This window comes from Clarias gariepinus, chromosome 13, assembly GCF_024256425.1.
Source record: "Clarias gariepinus isolate MV-2021 ecotype Netherlands chromosome 13, CGAR_prim_01v2, whole genome shotgun sequence".
NCBI lineage: Eukaryota > Metazoa > Chordata > Actinopteri > Siluriformes > Clariidae > Clarias > Clarias gariepinus.
In genome coordinates this window covers 15,056,450-15,076,260 of record NC_071112.1, presented here as the reverse complement: position 1 = coordinate 15,076,260, position 19,811 = coordinate 15,056,450, and the positions used below count along the sequence as shown (strand labels likewise).

General features: G+C 39.0%; 2 protein-coding genes across 5 annotated transcripts in view; one reads left to right on the top strand and one right to left on the bottom strand.

The window, feature by feature from the left end:
* Positions 1–16,145, top strand: part of mapkbp1 (mitogen-activated protein kinase binding protein 1) — a 35,237-nt gene extending 19,092 nt beyond the window's left edge. For all 3 annotated transcript variants that reach the window (XM_053509549.1, XM_053509550.1, XM_053509551.1), the window contains 22 exons: positions 711–900; positions 1,168–1,305; positions 1,437–1,621; positions 3,016–3,107; positions 4,972–5,097; positions 5,195–5,265; positions 6,007–6,128; positions 7,246–7,321; positions 7,445–7,556; positions 7,697–7,760; positions 7,843–7,965; positions 9,206–9,354; positions 9,455–9,498; positions 10,266–10,475; positions 10,678–10,823; positions 10,937–11,076; positions 11,179–11,358; positions 11,476–11,557; positions 11,676–11,863; positions 12,039–12,875; positions 13,869–13,954; positions 14,061–16,145. In XM_053509549.1, the coding sequence (XP_053365524.1) occupies positions 711–900; positions 1,168–1,305; positions 1,437–1,621; positions 3,016–3,107; positions 4,972–5,097; positions 5,195–5,265; positions 6,007–6,128; positions 7,246–7,321; positions 7,445–7,556; positions 7,697–7,760; positions 7,843–7,965; positions 9,206–9,354; positions 9,455–9,498; positions 10,266–10,475; positions 10,678–10,823; positions 10,937–11,076; positions 11,179–11,358; positions 11,476–11,557; positions 11,676–11,863; positions 12,039–12,875; positions 13,869–13,954; positions 14,061–14,315 (3,616 nt within the window). In that variant the 3' untranslated portion in view covers positions 14,316–16,145. The remainder of the gene's footprint in view (positions 1–710; positions 901–1,167; positions 1,306–1,436; positions 1,622–3,015; positions 3,108–4,971; positions 5,098–5,194; positions 5,266–6,006; positions 6,129–7,245; positions 7,322–7,444; positions 7,557–7,696; positions 7,761–7,842; positions 7,966–9,205; positions 9,355–9,454; positions 9,499–10,265; positions 10,476–10,677; positions 10,824–10,936; positions 11,077–11,178; positions 11,359–11,475; positions 11,558–11,675; positions 11,864–12,038; positions 12,876–13,868; positions 13,955–14,060) is intronic.
* jmjd7 (jumonji domain containing 7) lies at positions 16,120–19,421 on the bottom strand. Of its 2 annotated transcripts, XM_053509552.1 has the most exons (8): positions 19,148–19,421; positions 18,746–18,899; positions 18,395–18,648; positions 18,080–18,136; positions 17,872–17,967; positions 17,664–17,740; positions 16,781–16,940; positions 16,120–16,536 (listed from the first exon to the last, which is right to left on the bottom strand). In XM_053509552.1, exons 1-8 carry the CDS (start codon positions 19,194–19,196, stop codon positions 16,448–16,450), a joined length of 936 nt encoding a protein of 311 aa, XP_053365527.1. In that variant the 5' UTR covers positions 19,197–19,421; the 3' UTR covers positions 16,120–16,447. The 2 variants fall into 2 exon arrangements, with proteins under 2 accessions (XP_053365527.1, XP_053365528.1); XM_053509553.1 differs by lacking the exon at positions 19,148–19,421 and having other exon boundaries at positions 18,395–18,644; positions 18,746–18,893.
* Positions 19,422–19,811: the final 390 nt, after the last annotated feature.

Below are 19,811 nucleotides of genomic sequence, written 5' to 3'. Positions count from 1 at the left end.
CCACATTAAAAACGACCTCAACTTTTATGGGAAATCTTGATGTTAGCATATTCATGCAGAAATATTGTGTCATAGTATATTTTTTGCTTAGTAGGCAGCCAGAATGCCAGAAGAGCTTAGTCACTGTTCGCTCTTGACAAAGGGTCGATTCACTCCAATTTTGTTGAACAGCATTCATGCTTTCATTGTGAATCATAAATTGGGTCAATGTGGGTCTTCCGGTATTTGATTCTTATCCACTGTCATGCTTATGCAAATTTTTCCCAAACTATGTTGGAAGCATTTCCTCCACTTCTAAAGTTTATCCAGTGTGTATGTGGGCTGCTTTAACAGGTTGACCAGTCACATGTGTTCAGCAGTCCTTGTATTGTTTTTCCTTCCTTCCTGGGTGATTAGTATGCTCTACAGAAAAGTGTTTGTGAGATAGAGATAGGCCTGATCTTTTGCTCCCAACATAAATCCCACATGCAGGTAATCAATATATAATAAAAGGACAATTTGTTTTAAATGCACAAAAACAATGTTTTTTTTTTTAAGTTAGGTTTATGACATAATCGTTGTAGAGGGAAAAATGCTACTATTTCATTATTTCTGTCTGCATTCCAAAAGCATAGGAGAGATAAGGACCATTGACAATTTATTTGGACAGTCACCTTGTGCAAACTCCTCCTTGATTTGTTTCCTAATAAATCTTTTGTTGCTTCCCTCAGCCACCTCTTTGCTTACAAATTGGATGCTCGATACCCTGACACAGTGGCTGTCTCATATGACCCCACCAATCGCTGGCTGTCTTGTGTTTACAACGATCATAGCCTGTACGTCTGGGATGTTCGTGATCTCCACAAAGTGGGAAAAGTTTACTCTGCCCTGTATCACTCCTCGTGTGTATGGAGTGTGGAGGTAAGACAACTACAAAATCTTATTACACAAAATAGTCATGCCTTATTTGAATCGAGGAATTAAAAACTTAATTTAAATTAAAGATAAATTCATTTATGTAATTTTGTGCAGAAAAGGTGGTAAATATTCTCATGCATTTGGTTTAGTTACATTTACGTGGTATTTTGTTAAACTATTAAACTTTTACTTATTTAAGTTGAATGTTACTTGAGTACTCTGTGTATACAGTATGTCAGACTGAGTTAATGTCTGACATCTGTGTGACAGTTGTACCCACAGGACGGTGAGAGAGAGCGGTCTTGTCTCACGCCAGGATCCTTCCTTAGCTGCTCTTCTGACAACACCATCCGCCTTTGGAACACAGATGGATACAGCACCACAGTCAAGCACAACGTCATCAGCAATGTCAGTCCCACAACTACTTATAGTAGCCCACTTTGCTAAACACTCCCTTAGTGAGATCATATTTATGAGATCATTTTGTAACCATGGCATGAGATGCAAAACTTTCCCCTGTTCTTTTTTTTGCTTTCTAGGACCTCCAGAAAATTATTTATATAGACAATAATGTTGCAGCTTTGCTGGATCCAGACTGCACCATTTCCAGCAATTCAGAGAAAACCGATTCACAGACCTCTGAGAACAGGACTGGCATTAGGACCATGTGTGTCAGCCCAGACGGTCAGCACCTGGCATCAGGGGACCGCAATGGAATACTAAGGTTTGACCCGGAGGGAATTTTATTTTCTATTTTGCCACTTAGCACTTGAGTTCTAATTGATTTAAGATAATTGGTCTACTGTGGCTTAAATGGAAAATGCACTGTGTGTTTTCTGATTCATTGGGTACTGATCATGTGCGTGTGCAGGCTCTCCTGGGTGTGTGGGCCTCCATAATGTGGCACTGTGTATTACTGTTGTCACAATACTGATCTTTGTGCTGGGCCAAGACATTTAATACTTTGATACTTGTCAAAACCTTCTCTCTGAATCAGAAGCAGATTATGATGATTAAATTCTTTATAGCAGAGGTCTAATTGGTCTGAGAGAAACATTTAAATGAGACTGGTGTCAGATTATTTTGTCCTATCAAAAACACAGCTTGATTAAAAAAAAAAGAATATAATGAAGTGCATTTCTCTTTTTTCATTTTTCCTTTTATTACTACAACAGCTTTCAATAGTTGCCAAAATTACCTCCTAGGTTTTATAAAACATTTATACATGTAATCATACATTTAAATATGGGTATTAATAATAATTATTAAAAATGAAATAAAAAGTAAATAAACTCTGTATCCACACTGTATCCCAACAATGCATCATGTTAGATTTCCTATAATATGCACAACTTTAATCTTGTTAGTGTCTTACACAGTTTCTCAGGTCATGCACTTTTTAGACGCTCCCTTACTGACTGATTGCGGTAGAGATTACGTTTTAAAACACAATGTAAAATACATTGATTTGTACTTTAGCCTCTCCCCACTCCAAAGTAAAAAAATACTATTTTTTTTCCTTTTTGTGTGTTTTTTTTATTTATTGAGAACTTTAAGAGACGTGCAAATTAATGTCCCAATAAAAAAACTAATTTGCTACATTTTAAAACCGCAGTGGTGCTGCTGTGTTCATGCGCTTGTCATTTTCAGACTTTTTTGCTAAAATAATCTCCATATTTCACTGATCATTTCTTGAAGTCAATTTTCTGAAAAAAACAAACAAAAGAAAAATCCTTTCTCCAATGTATCTTGTGATTCATATAATACTTCGAGTGTCTTTAGTGTTTTTTTGTTTTTTTTTCCCCTTCTTACTGCGTCACACCCAATGCCCCACTGTGCTTGAAACATAGGTTCCTATTAGGCAGATCAAATAGACATTTGCACTGTGTTGATGTACCATTCAACGCTACTGTTTATAGTTGGATTTTCGGCTAACTTTGTTGGATGTATGTTATGAAAGGCTCTATGAGTGCTGTTACCAAGTTTTGGCACAGGTTTGTGGAATGTGTATACCAAGTCCAAGTATATGATAAATCTTGAGTGTAGTGTGTGTGTGTGTGTGTGTGTGTGTGTGTGTGTAACCCAGTTTGTAACTGTGCTTCACTGTTTACATTTCAGGATCCACGAGCTACAGAGCATGGAGGAGATCCTGAATGTGCAGGCTCACGACTCGGAGATCCTGTGTCTGGAGTATTCAAAGCCTGAGACAGGTGTGTAAGGACCGCGATAAGGGCACCAACAACTCATCTCTTGCTGTGCAAGACTGCAGCACAGTGCACCATGTTAAACACTGTGTTGAGAAAAAGTGCCGATCCTACTCAGATTACCAAAAGATATGTGACGGTCTGCTGACTATAGCTCATGCTTATGGTACTAACTAGGAATCTATCCCATGCTAAAGCTGTCTTTATAGTTGGACTTGAAATAGAGTAACTAAACTTGTAGGACTGGTATAATGCTGAAAGTGTTCTATGATATAATCTTAGTGATTTCACCTAAATCATTGTTGGAATTAACCTAAGTTGTTTGAATTTCAGCCGTTCCCCATTCCCCCTTGGGTTGGACGATGCCTATGAGCCATATTTTACACCGTAGATAGCCCTTGCTTAGCCATTAATAAGGCTTGGGCTCCTGCAGACAATTTGCGAATCAGAAACGGTGATATGGGCATCAAGTATCAGCATTACCATGTAATGTAATTAACCATCAGAGTGACTCAGTTTCTCACAGGAGGCCTCTCATGCATCGACCTAGTCATAATGCCAGTACCAACATGTCCTTGACTGGCAGATTAGGGTCCTGGTTTAGAACTAATCCGCCCAAACTCCTTTGTCTATACAGCCTGTTGTTTTGACAACTGATTCACTTTAGACATAATTAGATGTGAGATACCCAAGTACAGACAATAGTGAAGTGCACACATTGATTATTCTTAACAATAATCACAAGCACAAGAGCAATCAGAAGATGGTGAGACTTCTGTAAAAGAGCTAATTAAAACATTACTTTCATGCCTGGGTCCGCCTTGATGTTTCATAAAGGTTATTTTACAAAGTTAGGCATTCCCACTCCCACCTTTTACGTGGTGCATATGAATGGTCTTTACTGTTCTGCTTGCCACTGCCGGTCACACTTTAAGGTTATTATAATATATTTTTTTGTTGTTGTTCAACTCCTGCCTCATTGAAACTAACCACTACAGAAGAAGAGCCATGATATCAGATCACAGTCAATCTGAGCCTGTAAATTAACCATTCAATTATGCAAATTGATCCATTGTACAAGTTGAACTGGTTACTGTTTGAGTACACAAAAAAAACACAAAAGCCTATTTTGCATTTCAAATCCATTATCAATTCATCAGCATAAACTGTGTATGTCTGGGGGGGTTTTCTCAGTAGGACAGTTGTGCAGTTCCAGTTTAAGTGACAAAATATTATCATACCTTGAATATTTGAATGCAATCGACATACAGTAGTGTTTCGTTTTCCTGGCATAAATTAATAATAGGAATACACAGAGTGTTCATGTTCCATTACAACAAAACAATATGAAACGTGTGATCCATTCCTTTTATTTAGTGTGCTATTTTTTTTTATCAGTACTGTGTGAGTGTGTGAGTGTGTGTGTGTGTGTGTGTGTGTGTGTGAATGTGTGTATGTATATATATATATAGATGAATGTTCACGGTTTAATTCAAACTGGTATTATCAGTTTATTCCTCTATCTGAATATCACTGTTATTAGGAGATCCTATTAATAACTCAATATTTCCCTTCACATTATAATTTTTTTTAACTCTGCCTCCTAACTAGTACATTTTCAAAAAAGAAGCATAGCATGTTTCACAACTCATTTGTTTGTGTGCTTGCTCACCCTGTATTTTTACCCTGAAGCTTGTTAAATGCTGGTTCACACTTTTATGTGTTGTTGAATCAGCATGTGGATTCAGTTGCAAAAAATGTGGGTAGCACTTGTTTGAACATTTCACTCAACATGGTGTCTTGAGTGTAAAGCTGATCAGTTTCACCATCGACTAATGATAGTCATTGTGTGTGTGACTTCTTCCTGCAGGCTTGAGGCTGTTGGCCACAGCAAGCAGAGACAGGCTGATCCATGTTCTCGATGCTCAGTGCGAGTATGGCCTGGTACAGACACTTGATGAACATTCCTCCTCCATCACTGCAGTGCGGTTTGCTGGTGAGACCTGACACACACACACACAGCTATTTTTTAATTAACAACATTTGGAGCTGGATTATTTGACTGCAACTCTGTGCATATCTTCTGCCCTTAGCAAACGATGGCAAAATCCGTATGATCAGTTGTGGTGCTGATAAAAGTATCTACTTCCGCACAGCACATAAGGTAAAATGGGTGGCCAGAGGGCATGCTTATTTGAATTAAGTACATCTATTGAATCAAATGGAACCTGTACTGATTTGTTTCAGCATTTCTTTGAGTCAGCAGTTCTACCTACTGTTTTTTTTTGTTTTTTTTTCTGTTTCATTGAATCTTGGCTTCTTTTGTAATGATCCTACAACACAGGTCTTATAACACAACACAGGTCCTCCATTTGAGTCGGCATGATCATGTGTGGTTGTATGCCAGAGAATATTGTACAATTTCTTCATGTTTTTCTCCTTATATACTGTACCTTGACTCAATGAAAAACTAAGAACATAGATCAAAAGAGAAAAATAAAATGAAATTTAAACTAATGTGCTCAGAATCCAAAGAATGCTAGAAAGATTTACTGCTGAATTTAAAGCTTACAGTCCCACATCCACTTTGCATTTATATATATATATATATAGTTTTAATAAAATTTCCTGACAGCTCTTAATCCCAGTATAATTCTCTCTTAGATGCATGTTATAAGTTTTAATGAATAATCATTAGCTCTAGGCAGTTAATAAGGCTGAGGCATCTTGTTAAAGTCTAATTAAAAACATAATTTAAATCCACAACTTATCCATTCTCACCAAGCAGGATTTGGCCAATTAGTATAACCAACGTATGATCTCGTACTGTTTCTTATTGTAATATCATTCAGTAAGGTAGGCTTGATCAATTATTAACATCATAAAATTGTATATAACTTTACAGACGGATGAAGGAATCATGTTTACTCGCACCCACCACATTGTGAGGAAGACCACTCTGTACGATATGGATATTGACCCACTGCGCAAGTACGCTGCTGTTGGGTGCCAGGACCGCAGCATTAGGTAAGTGGGAAATGTGTGCCATCAATGGACTCTTAGATAATAGCCAAATTAGAATTTAGGTGGTACTGTAGCAAAATGGGATTTTTATGTCTGGGCTGCAACAAGCAAGTTTGTGAATCATGCCCATGTGCTTACACACCTGTAATGGCAATTTGACAAAAATCTAAAAAGGGAATGCAATTTATCACACGGAAATAAGCTGTACTTCAGGGTGTGCATTATAATTTAATTGTGCATGTGTATTTTGCAATAAGATGGGGTTAGAAGGCTTTCTTCAATACGTTCTTTGCAACAGTCAGTTTAATTGCAGACCTGTAATACCAGTCTTATTAACATCTAGGCAGGGATTTAGTTTCTGAGGATAAGTCTCTTTTCTCACAAGTTCTTGTGTAATATGGTGGTGTAGTGTTTTTATTTTATTTATTAAGATTTGGGTGTATCTGCATTAATTAGCTAAATTAACAATTAAGTAAATGAAACGTGGGTTCAAAACTCAGGCATAACCCAAGGGGTCACTAACACCAGTCTGATGTCACTCTAGTGTAGTTCTTTGGTAGGACACTGCTGTCGTCTTTGCTCTGTACCTTCCAACTTGTAATGGAAAAATAGAATCTTGGTGTATATGTAATCAATTTACAAGAACATGTTGCTTGTCTAAAGTTCATTTGAATATGTTCCTAGTTCTGACTGGAAGTTATTTTGGGAACTACTGTGTGCTTGGAGGAAATAAAGAAAGCACATGATTATGAACTGTCATTTTGTTCATTGTCTAAACCAAGCCTTTAAGGAATACTGTTAGAAAATGTGAAGACGCTGTAAACTGTCTTGTTAAGCAATTGAGACAGGGGTCAGAATGTTTAATAGACGGCAAAGAGCAAGAAGTTGTAAATAGGTACAAGCATTGCTTTGTTGGAAGTAAACAAGCTTCATTTGTGAGTTTGTGTGTACTGTATATATATATAATTGGCCCTCTAGTGGTCAATTTGTAAAAAGACACATGATCAATTAAGCATGTTTCTCTTCCCAGAAATTCTTCAACTTTGAACTCTAGATATGGTCTATCTACACCCTACTTCTTTCTCTGTCTCTTCCTTATTATATTCTCCGTCTAATACAGGATCTTTAACATAAGCAATGGAAAACAGAAGAAAATATACAAGGGCTCTCAGGGGGAGGATGGCACTCTAATTAAGGTATGTCCCTATTGCTAGACTACACGTTCCATTTACTAAAAATCATCAAAGGTAATCAAGTCTTATGCCAACATTTGATATTGGATTGAATTTTCATTATTGTTTTTTTGTAAATGCGCTCAGGTCCAGATGGATCCATCAGGGATGTACGTGGCTACCAGCTGCTCAGATAAAAACATCAACATTTTTGACTTTTACACTGGAGAGTGTGTAGCCACCATGTTTGGGCACTCTGGTATGAACTGTCTGCTTTTTTTTAGTTGAGAATGTCTCAATTTAAGTGATGTGCTTCCTCAAATGTGCCCCTTATTAATGTATTTCAAATCATTACTCAGTGCTGGTAAAGGATTACTGACTGTTTCTCCCTATTTACAGAGATAGTCACTGGGATGAAGTTTACCAATGACTGCAAGCATCTGATCTCAGTATCGGGGGACAGGTAAGTTCTTAGAATTCCACTGTCCATTTCAATCATTATGATAAAATCTGATTGTTGTAAATGTTTATGTATTTGTGTTTAGCTGCATCTTTGTTTGGAGACTGAATCCAGAGCTGACCATCAGTATGAAGCAAAGACTTTCTGAACTTAAACAGAAGAGTAAACCTGTACAGAAAAGCCCCCCTACCAAGCATCATCCAGTCAGGTACCACACACGAACATACATACACATCTATACAGGTTAGTCACGTCTGTTTGAGTGAATAAATTGTGCATGTTGTGTTACAAGTATAACCAGATTTTTCTGTTTGATATGTTAATTTGTGATGCATCCTCTGAGCTCAGGCAGATCTTAACACTAATATTTGCTTAACGAGAATAAGACGAGTTATACAACAGTTACAGTAGTTCTGACTAAGTAACCTGATTGGACATGAGTGGTGATAATAGAGCATAAAATCACTGGGACCTTTAACTAAACGCATAATGACACAAATCAATAACGACGCAAACTGTCTGTCGCCAGCGTGGGTTAAAGTAGGTCATTCCGGTCCTCAGTACTGAGTGGAGAGCAGCGTCTTGCTGAAACCTACATTCCAAACCAATCACAGATTCACATTCAGCAAGGAATATAATATCAATAATGTCATTATGATGATGAATTTAATGCTATATGGGTTTTAACCCCTGGACCCAGAAGTTGTCTGATACTCTAAAGTGGAAGAACAAAAGTAAATCTTTTAAGTTCCTCTTGATTGTCCACAACAATGTTTTATTCTTCTCACCTTTTGGCTACACAGTACCAGTGAAAATGTAATCCTATTTTCACCCCTGTTAATTACACTAACTGTTGGTCAGCAGCTCCGCCAGTCACCCTTAGTTAGTTCTGTCCATAAGGATACGTGTTCGCAGAGCAAAATCACTGGTTAAATTAACAAACAAATCATCTGTTTATAATAAACCCTGTTTGTGGAACTGTTGTGCCAAAGCTCCAGCACCCAGCTGCACCCCTCATGCCTTCCACAGCATCACAGCTGCGCTAATCTTTAGCACAACAGCATGGTGCAAGCGTGATATCGCTTAAATATTTAAGTTCACCACACCTAATAGTCAATATTTTAAGTTCACCAGGACTCCCCACTTAAATTCCCTACACAATTCTCTACAGGAATTTATTGGGAATCGAATTTAGATGCAACTGTACAAAACAACCAACATGCACGTTATTTGGAATAATTTATGACCACCATGTGTACAGTATATGAGAGACTATTTTTCCGGCCGACTTTTCTGCAGTTTCTCCCATTTGGTTTTAAAGACACACGCTCACAGGCTGTAGGTTAACTAAAACCAACAAACATTCTTAAAAAATGTGTTATTGCAGTCTTTGTTCTGTATGGTGACAAATTCAAACACATTTGAATAAATTACATTATTGTTCTCAGCCCTAGGAGAGAGGTGCACAGCGCTCCAGCTTTGGGCACGATGTCCTCTGACAGTGACAAAGAGCCTGAGGAGGAAGAGTGTATTACGGAGGAGGATGAAAACAATTTTCCTCACCTCTCTTCTGGCAGCAGCACAGGAGAAGACACGGGTAAATTATTTGCTTTTCTTAGTAGTTGAAGGAATTCTTTGCCATTACCTGCAAATCTTTCCCGGACTGTACAAAATATGTTGCCTTTTATGTTTACAAGGATCGTCAGAGGAGAAGCATGACTCGATTCAAGAGATGAGAAAGGTACAAATAATTACCTTTGATTACATCATGAAATTACATGATCAAAATTATATATTGCCCTCAACAAGCACTTTATTAGAAACACCATATTTAAACTGGGTGAGTCCGCCCTCTGTTCTCAGATCAGCCTCAGATCATCAAGGCATGGATTCCACGTGTTGGAAACATTGCTGTGAGATTCCTGCAGATTTTCATGTGCACTTTTCTGCTGCAAATCTCCTGTTCTAACACAACTAAAAATTTCTCTATTACGTTTCAATCTGGTTACTGGAAATGCCACTGAGGGAACTCATCATCATGTTTATGAGATGACTTCTGTTTTGCATGTTATGCTGGAAGTAGGCATTAAATAGTAAATTTTGTCCATAAAGAGATGCACATGGCCAGCAAAAATACTCGAATAGTCAATGGCATTGAAGTGATGATTCGTATTAACAGGCCCAATGTGTGCCAAGAAAACAATGCTGTTGAAACTTCTCGTTTATGTTGTTGGTGCCAAATTCTGTGTGCCTTAGCAGACTCAGTGTAGCTTCTCCGTCACGTCGAATCAGTGTGTATCCATTCTTTGCAAACCTTTTCTCAAGTGTTTCTGGCCTGTATCTGCATATGATCATCTGCATTGCACTGCTTTTACATCATTGGCCGATTACATAATTGTGGGAATTAGTACAGGTGTTTCTAATAAAGTGCCAAGTGAGTGTATTTACTCCATTATACAAGTCATACATTACAGTTAGCTTTCAATATTCTTTTCCGCCCTCCCTCAGTTTTCTGACAGCAGTCCTATATGTGAGAACTCAAGGCAAAGGCGACGCTGGTGCAGGCGAACAGAGAGCACAGATTTGGTTGTGAAGTCCATGCTGGACTTGAGGCAGCTGGAGTCCTTTTCTAAGTCTGCTGTTATGAACCGAGAGCCTGCTCTTCATCCTGATCTGGGATTCGGAAGTACCATCAGCCTACAGACCATCGCCGGATGGGTAATTAGACATCTGTACAGCACTCTGTGTCAGGTTGATTTCAGTTTCATATAAAACACTTCAGTTCCACTAACTGTTCCTCTGAAGGACTCAAGGGTGCAACAGTGAAAAATATTTCACTTACTAGGATTATAAAATTTTAAGATTATAAAGTTTTACAGTGCCTTGCACTTGTAAAGCACCTCACTGGTTTTTGTTGCAGGTGGAGGAGCCAGAAGTGTCGTTCCCCCCTGTCTCAAAAGGACATGCACGTCCTCAGTACATCCCACTGTCACCTCAGACACCAGACACGGAGGCTGTTGTGCTTTACCCTGAGGGCTGTGAGGACAGAGTGAGCCTGGCAGGCAGGTCAGCCCACATGTCCTCCTCAGTCACATGGAGTTTACCATAAAGTATTGTTTGGTTTGTGAGTCTTACTCCTTCACTGTGCAAGACTGATTTTTTTTTATTCTGCTCTTTAGTGAGTACCAGGTCAAGGAGTTAGCCCATGGGTTGAGATTGGCTAAAGGAAACTCCTGTCCTGAGAAGCAGAGCCCTGACAGTGCATGCTCAATGGATTATTCCAACAGCCATCTTTCAAGCCCAGATCAACACGGAGAAGGTGAAACACACTTAAGCACAAACACTGTACACACACAGCAGTAACACCCTTAAAACCACATATGTACTAACATTGTTTTACCTTGATTTTCGTGTGTGTTAGACTCTGAGCCCACTGAGCCGCTAAGCGTGGATGGAAACTCATCAGAGCTGGACATGGAAGACCTGGAAGAGGAGGAGAGCCAAAGGAAGCCTGAGATCTGTAGCTCTGTGCCTAAGACTCCAGACCAAGAAGCGTTTCTCAAAAAAAACTTTGCAAACCTGTCAGACTTCAGCACCTCAGGTCCTTTTTTTTGTGTGTGTGAGAGAAATTTTATGGTAAAAGTGTCCTTTTTTTAATTCCATACAGTAGTATGCTTACAATTTTCTGTTTTTCTTTCTTTTTTTTACGCTGATACAGAAAGTCCAAATTCTCATCTTCAGCCCACAATCACAGATAATGTCAGCATGTCCTCAAAGTTCCTAACTACTTCCACTGGCTGGTAAGACATCCCATGCAAGAGCAAACTTTACTTGGTAGCAAACTAAATAAAGGCTTAAACCAAGTAAGATATTATATAATTTATTTAAATACATTTTTTAAATTGCCTTCCCTTCAAGCAAAACTACTGAGAATAAGGTTTCCAAAGAAGTGGTACCAGAGCCCTCCAGAGAACTCCAGAGCCCTGAGAGGCCTTCAAGTCTGCAATTAACCCCTGAGAAGAAGCGCATTCCTGTGGAAATTTCTGTTGATTCTCTGTCAGCTGGTATGAGAAAAGCCCAGTCCATCCACAACATCTCTTCAGAGGGTGAGACATTCAGCCCCTGATAAACTGTGGCAAAGCTGTTTTTTCCACTAGTGTGAATAAGTAGTGATTATAAAATCTAGTGAATAATAATAAAAGCTTCTGTGAATTACCTTTTCCTTTTTTCTGTTCCTATTTTCTGAGTTTGTTGTACACCCTTCTTAACTGTCTTCTTCAGCTGATATGCTACAGACATCTAGATGTCCTTCTAAGGAGGTTCCCCCTCAGCCCCAGCCTTATGAGCGAACTCCCGTATCCACTCCGCGCCGAACGGTTCCCAGTGTGCCTCTCTCCAGCCCAACAGCTACCCAGCCCAGGGATTGCCCTACACCCACCAAGTCCAAGCCACGCTCATACATGAGCCCAACCACCAGTTCCATGGCCAAGATGTCACGCTCTATGTCCATGGGGGACAGTCTAAACGTGAGTGAGCTCAGTGAAGTCCCTACAGGCTCAGATACCCACCGAGGCTCAGGATCAGACGCAGCTAACCTTCGCATTGCTTCTCGCAGCAAACCCTCATCACCAGTCGTCCCACTGCCCGCTTCATTTATTGGCTCTCCTCCCCGTGGTGCAGTTCTACCCACCATAAGTGGTGCCTCAGCTCTTAACTCCTCTTCTAAAAGCATCCAGGCTAAATTACCAATCATCACCCGTCCACAGATACACCTTGACATCACCAAACCTCTCCCAGATAAGCCCTCCATGGCCTCTTTCTCTCCTAACGGCAAGATTACCAAACTTGGCCAGAAGGAAGATCCTAGTACCAGAACGCCTGTAAATGTACCCCCCCTGCCAGGCCCAGAGCACTCTCCTTCCAGCAACATGCAGTCAGTTACATGCTCGGTGCTTACTGAGACTGAGCCATTAGAGGAACAGAACTTCAACACTGATCAGAGTGAAGAGAAGATCCAAGGGAAAGATTCAGAGCTGGAGCCGACTCAGACCGAGCAACCAAATCAGAATCAAGGCAGCACGGTTTGTCTGCAAGCAGCCACTCGAGCCCAGAATTCAGGTTTGCTGGGATTTCAATCTTCTCTTGTTCTCTCATCTGTAACTCTGCGCCTGGGTCTGCCCAAGCACTTCTTTACCAGCAGGCTCTGGTATCTCTCTCCTTCAGTCTCTTCCATCACTTCTGCCATGTTCTCCTCTTCACCCTGTCCCTCCATTAACCATTACAAATTAAAGGGTGAGGCATGCTTCTTCTCTTTATGCTCCTGCTAATTTTCCATTAACCATAATCCTATGTATTCTTTTTTTGGTCTTTCGCTGTTCATTTTTTGCACACAGTGCAAATAAAATTCTGTTTTGTGTGTGTATATGTGTGTGTGTGCGCATTATGGAAGCATTATTGCCAAATATATGATGCCGTTTTGTACAATTAAGGTGCTGGTGCCGAGTCTGGAACCGTTCTAGACAGTATTAGGCAGCACGATACTGTATGCTCCGTGCTGAACAGCACTGCTGGTCTGGAGACAGAAAGTACTCATGTCTAGGGTTTGGGGTTGGTGCCATAGCTTAACCAACAACCTGAGCAACCACCAATAAAAAAAAAAAAGACATGACCAGTGTAGAGGATGAAGCTTATATATATATATATATATATATATATATATATATATATATATATATATATATATATATATATTTTTTTTTTTTTTTTTTTTTTTTTTTTTATATGCTGTGTCCTTAAAATAAAATAAGAAAAACATGCAATCTGTCATGTTGTATATTCCTTGTAAATGACTATATGCTTGATTTTGGAAGATAAACAAATTGGCAAGCCAAGAGACATACCCAACAAAATTAGTTTGGTCCCCGTGTGTCAGGAAACTCCCACATCTCGTTATGTAACAGTTCGGTTCTTAAACTAGTAAAAATGCAGTATTTCTATAAAAAATTGATTTCTTGACACAACACAGAGTGCAGCACTCGCACCAGCATCTAGCCAGTGGACAAAGTGTATGACAAATTGTCTACTTTTTTTCCCCCCTCATCTCTACATCAGGTGCATCACTCGATATGGAGTCATGCAGACTTGCAGCTAGTGAACTTCAAAGCAGTCTTAAAAAGGCCTGCCACTTCTATAGGATGGTAAGTCATCAGTGCAGTAATCTTAGGCTCTTTTCATTGTGTATACAATAATAAAAAAACATCTAGCTAAACATACTGAGTGTGCCTTTTCTCTGTGTGTTTACAGCTGAGCAATTCCACAGACCAGCGCCAGGAGCAGCAGGATATGGCTCAAGTGCTGACTGAAGCATTTGAGGCAGTACAGACCGAGTTGAACTCATTGCCACAATATGCAGAAAGCCGATCCAGCTCCAGCAGCTCAGTGTGTGTGCTGGGCGGTGAAGCTGGTGTTGTGGGCGAGGAACGAACTTTGGCACTGCTGGAGCAGTATTCCCAGCTTCTCCTCAAAGCTGTGGAAAAGAGGATGGACAGCAAAGTCTAATGTGAACCTATTTACACCATTTAGGCCGAGGCCGGATCCCAAGCCATGACTCTGCACTTTTTTTTTTAATAAGCAGATTTTAAAAATCCACAAATGACTTGAGTGGATTTCCCTTCCTTTTGCTTAAACACTACCAGCACAGATGGACAGGCTCAGTCTGACAGGCATGGCCATGTTGCACTATAGACTAATCAAATCGGCCTACCTCCCTTTTTCTTTTTTTTTCTTTTTTTTATTGTTATTACAGCAATCTTCTACTCCACACTTCACCTCATTACCAAATAAGGTGCCCTTTTCCCTTTTATTGGTATACTGTACTTGGATATTTGTGTATAAGAGCAATGACTGAGTAAATGGACTTTGTTGTTCTTAAGGAGAGTTGAGTCTTGAACATTGCGTGGTTTGTAATGGTGAATAAATCAGAAATGGACACGCACAGCTCCAATCTGACCAGCAGCAGCAAGATGGAGCTAAACTTATTTTACTTGTTTGACCCTCAAGAGAATGTGAACTTTTTTCAGAACTTAACTTTTTTGTCTTTTTCCGAGATAGATGTTACTTCATTTATATCTTTACACTATGGAGTACATTTTTAAGTGTGTGTTGTTGATGTGTGCCTGTATTTATTTTAAGGTCATTAACTGGGGTTAAAGGTCTCCAGAAGGAGTTTTTATATAGGATATCCTTACTGTCAAAAACAGTTCCAGAGCAGAGAATCTGGAATCACAGCATCCAAATCTCATGCATAGACCTTGACACTTTTGTACATTTTGTAATCTTGACACTGATCGATGTCAATCAAAGAGATTGGGTGCCTTATTTTGTAATCAGCAAATTTCTGTTATTTATCGTTAAAAAAAGTGCTTTTAGTGCTGACAGGATTTTGTCTTCCGTAGTCTAAAATATTCCAGTAGATCAGACTCAACTGCCATAGAAATACAATAGAGTAGGATAGAATCGCAAAAGGAATATTAGATATAAGATTACTTACTTTCAACTCAGCAAAAGTAAAATTAAACACTGAGGAATTTCCATTTTATTTGCCCCAGTTTCTTAAGCTTGAATTAACCTAGATGACGATGCTTTTCATAAATGTGTTCTGCCCCTTTTCTTAAATCTAACACTGATGTACAGTAAAGCATTTTGTTTTCTAAAGTAATACTGTTGTAATATCACAAGAATACTGTATTTATTTGTGCTAGTTGTCTGTCTGCTGTAAAATGTCCAGACGTTTCTTCTACTGTTACAGAATATGGTGCTTGTGCTCAGAACAGCTAGCAAAATGATCCTCCAGCTTCAACCTAAACCCCTAACATCAGGACTTTTTACTGCAAAAGCTTGCCATGAACATTTCAGTGTGCATGAGACAAATTGTAAGAAGAATGCACAGCTCTTATATTTTGTATCTAAGTAATTTGTCGATCATCTGACCATAATCATTTAGCTGAACTGAGTGAATTCAGAGTATAGGTTATATAAAGATGGTGGTAGGAGAGCAAGTTTACTACTAGCATGACAAAACTGTATGCATGAAGAAGTGAACTTCCGAGCTCACTGGATCCTGAACAAGAGTGCATGGTTGTATATCTGAATTTCTTTAAAGAACAATCATCCCATGCTTTGCTACTCAGCACTATGTCTGTAGCTACCGATGTTCGCATTTCCTATAAGGCAGCGAATCTCAGAAGCTCGCGTCAAACATTAATGAAAATGTTTCCCATTTGAAATTTGTTTGTTCTGCACTATTCCTGAATGACTTGTTTTTAAATCTTCTAAGTGTCATCTGAAAAGCAAAGTCAGATGCTAGTTAATAAAACTGTATTTATTACACAGAAACTGGTTATTTGTTGTGCATGAATGGAGTAGAATGTTTAAAAGTCATGAAGTTCAAATCAAGTAGCTTCAGGGATCGGGATTCGATTCTGAGCTCAGGATGCTGCAGGGTTGCATGTACGAGTCATGTCTGTCTGGGTTCTCCAATTTCCTCCCTTCTCCTAAATTGTCATGGGGCTCATAGGGATTGGTGGAAAAAAATTACACTTGGTGTTGCGCTCTTGTCCTATTCAGAGTGTATTTCTCCCCTGGGTCCAGTGTTCACTCTCTGAAGGTGATTTGATGAAGAGCTCAAAGCTTTATGGTGAACCCACAACTCCGGTTAGAGACTCCACTAGTTGAAAGTAATTGTACTTGATATCATAATCCATATCATACCAGAAATTCACTGGAAAAAAACACAAAGCACATGTTACACATTTATTTTCAAGCAACATATTCCAGTACATTTAGGCCTATGTTTATTATAATCCATGCATGCGCACTACATCGTTGCCTTGGAATGTCATGTCACTTTTATTGTCACATCACGTTACTGGTACACTGGTACAGTACATGTACCAGTTCAAGTGATGATGGAAAGAATTTACTCCCATATGAAACTACATTCGTTAACCAAAGTAAAACAGCACCTGCTATGCATCCATGAGACTGGCGAACATGGTGAAACCAGAGAGAGGGGAGGTAAAGCATCTCTCCTGCTCTTACTGTACAGCACAAGGGCTGGGCCTGTCTGTAGGACGGAAAGCGATCTAGGTCTGGATTAAGAGGATCCAGGGGAATCCATGGCACCTAAAGTGAGACCATAATGTTTGTCAAACAGATTGTTCATTTTGTTTGGATCCAGGTCTGGTCTTGTGTAGTGCAAGGCAGTGACAGGTTTACCCATTAGAAAATAAAAACATAACTTAAAATAAGGGATGTTCAAGTCAAACTGGGACTTTTAATCTCCTGCTACGATAATGCACCTATATTAGTATTTCACTAGTTCTTGGATACTATCAAGGTCGAAATTTTTCTCGATTGGGCTGCCTGCTTCAAGTTTGAACGCATGGCCTCCCAGGAACTTTTTTTAATGGCCCAATCATGTGGAAATGGTTTGTAGTGAGGTCTTGACTATATTGGGATGTGGCAATAACTCTCAGCCAAAGTCCTGTAAAGTATAAGTGGTGTTTGTGAATGATTGTATTCAGTTTCCACAGTTGGATGTCAAATTATCTGTTGATTTTCAAAGAAAGTTCACAGGAATGACTCGGCCAGGATCCTATTTCACGTACAGCCTTTTTAGAACGTCTGCGCCATTTAAATATTTTTCTGTGGTTTAAGCATCTCATCAATGTTCTTAAGTCTTCTGTAAACATCAATTAGTTTTACGTCTTCATTCATGAGAAATTTCATCACGGGTCTTGGGCAGACTTGAACGCCCCTCATACATTTTAGTTTGACCAACTTATGTAATGTTTTTCCCTAACCCACTAAAAGGTTTTTTTAATGAGTGTAACATGAATGATGTACCTTTTCTGAATCATCTTCATCCACTATTTCAAAGCTGCCATCTTGCTTCTGTTTGTATGTAGCAGGCTGGTAGAGTTCTACACAAGGTCACAACGTGAACACACAAATGTCTGCGATCAGGCAGAGGAATGTGCAACTACAGCTACGTGCTTAGTGACTAAATTAATGTACAATAAAGAGAACAAAAAAATGAGAAGTTTTGCCTTGCCATATGGTATAAAAGGTCGATCAGTGGGAGGGATTAAAATAAATGTCTTCTCTCCAGAGATAACGCAGTAAAGGTTCTCATAGTGGTCTTTGTGCACTGCAAGGTAAAAGCGAAAATTCCTAATTCAACACCATGCAAAGCTTTTGATTTTTAAACCCAAACTTGGAAGATTGAATGAATAAAATTGTATTTTATCAATAAAACTTACTAGAGGTAATTGCATGCTCTTCTCCCAACCAGAAATTCACAGCATCAGGCATTTTTCCTAAAAAGCAAAAAAAAAAAAGTGTATAGTATTTATATTACAGGTATAACTTTTAAAATGTAGAACATTTACATTTAACCTTAAAGTGCAGTCTGTCCTATACTAATCATATTTAATGATTTTTAATCAATGATGATTCTCATCACAAAATACAAAAACTAGAATCCACGTGAAACATAATCTAAGCATTCACCTACTATAATAGTCAGACATTTCTTATTGTTTTAGACTAAGTGTGTGATCTTCTATATGACACACCCAGCGCCTCGCTCATCCAGGGAATGTGAACCTGTACGTCTCCTGTGAGCTCTGGCAGTTCCTCGGTCAGATTTGAGCACTGCTTCTGCACGTAAAACACACCACCGTGCTTTTCTCTGCCCTCTATAATGTCCAGCACAGCTGAGAAAGTCATCTGGCGCTCTTCGGGCATCACAAAGCGGTCTCTATTAACAGCATCCGCATAGCCGTTTGGTGTAACAGCAACACTGATGAGCTTTGAGCCCACAACCTGCCTGAAAATAATGCAACAGCCCTTCAAAAATGCCCGGGTGCAGGTGATGGAACTGAATGTATGCGTTAGATTAGATTTGTGTCAGTTGTTTTTCTCACCTGAGATAGGTGGCGTTCCATTTAGACAAAGCAGGCCAGTCATTAAATGCATTGCGGATGATACAGGGTTTATTAGAGCTGATCCAGTCCCGATAGAACTGTAAAGGGGACTGCGGCCCATCCAGATAAGGTACTGACTCATTAAGATAAAGCTCTAAGGAGTATAAGACACCTGCATTATCTGATGCATCGATGAATAAATCAAAGCATGCAAGCACCATCAAAGCAATCAAAACATCAAAAGAATTTATTGTTACATTTTACATCATTTTAAACAATCAATCAATCTCAAATTTTAAATGCTGACACTGCTGTCATACAGTATGCAGCTACTTGAAAATGTAATACACTCTTACAGGACACAATCATAATCTCATTCAAGTTTAAACGTTACTCACTCACCCCGAGCCTCTTTTGGGAAGTTTCTCAAACAATTTCTCACTTCTTCCATAGCCTTCTCTCACATCAGGCTGCCCAGAGCAACAACAACAAAAAAAAACACTCAGCTGTCACTTAAGATAACTCATTATAAACAGGAAAACTTTTATACCCAACCAAGATCTGGCTGATAAAGCAATAACCTAGTGTAATACTCGAGCGATATTGTGTTTGTTAATGCATAGCTATTGTAACATACACAACACCTATACATGTGTAATGATCACGCTGACATAGCACCGCCCATAACCAGAGGTTCTTCCTCTTTGCATTGTAATCCGAACTTACTCAGTAGGTCTCATTACTGCCACCTAGTGGACACGGTTGTGTTTTTTTTTTTCTCGGTGCATTTTTATTAATACAGTCTTTGAGGTGGACAATAACAGTAAACACTTTAAAACACATAAAGCACATTTAATAAGATGAATTAAATTACTAAATTAATTAATTATTACATTATATTAAATGAAGTTATAAAATTTTACATAATTTTGTAAGTTAGAAAAATTATTTTAGATAGATAGATAGATAGATAGATAGACCAGGTTTTTTGGTATTATATCCATGTCATTTAGGCAGTTAATGTGAAGGCTCTTTCTTCTAGTGAGAGGTACAGACAGGCCTGTCT

What these genes read in the sequence shown, in the direction of transcription:
- jmjd7 (XM_053509552.1), bottom strand. Translation starts at nt 19,196, where the DNA reads ATGGAAGAAGTGAGAAATTGTTTGAGAAACTTCCCAAAAGAGGCTCGG. An exon ending in TGGAACGCCACCTATCTCAG is followed by an intron (nt 18,649 to 18,745) that starts GTGAGAAAAACA and finishes CATTATTTTCAG; the next exon opens with GCAGGTTGTGGGCTCAAAGC. An exon ending in ATGAAGATGATTCAGAAAAG is followed by an intron (nt 16,941 to 17,663) that starts GTACATCATTCA and finishes GTCTCACTTTAG; the next exon opens with GTGCCATGGATTCCCCTGGA.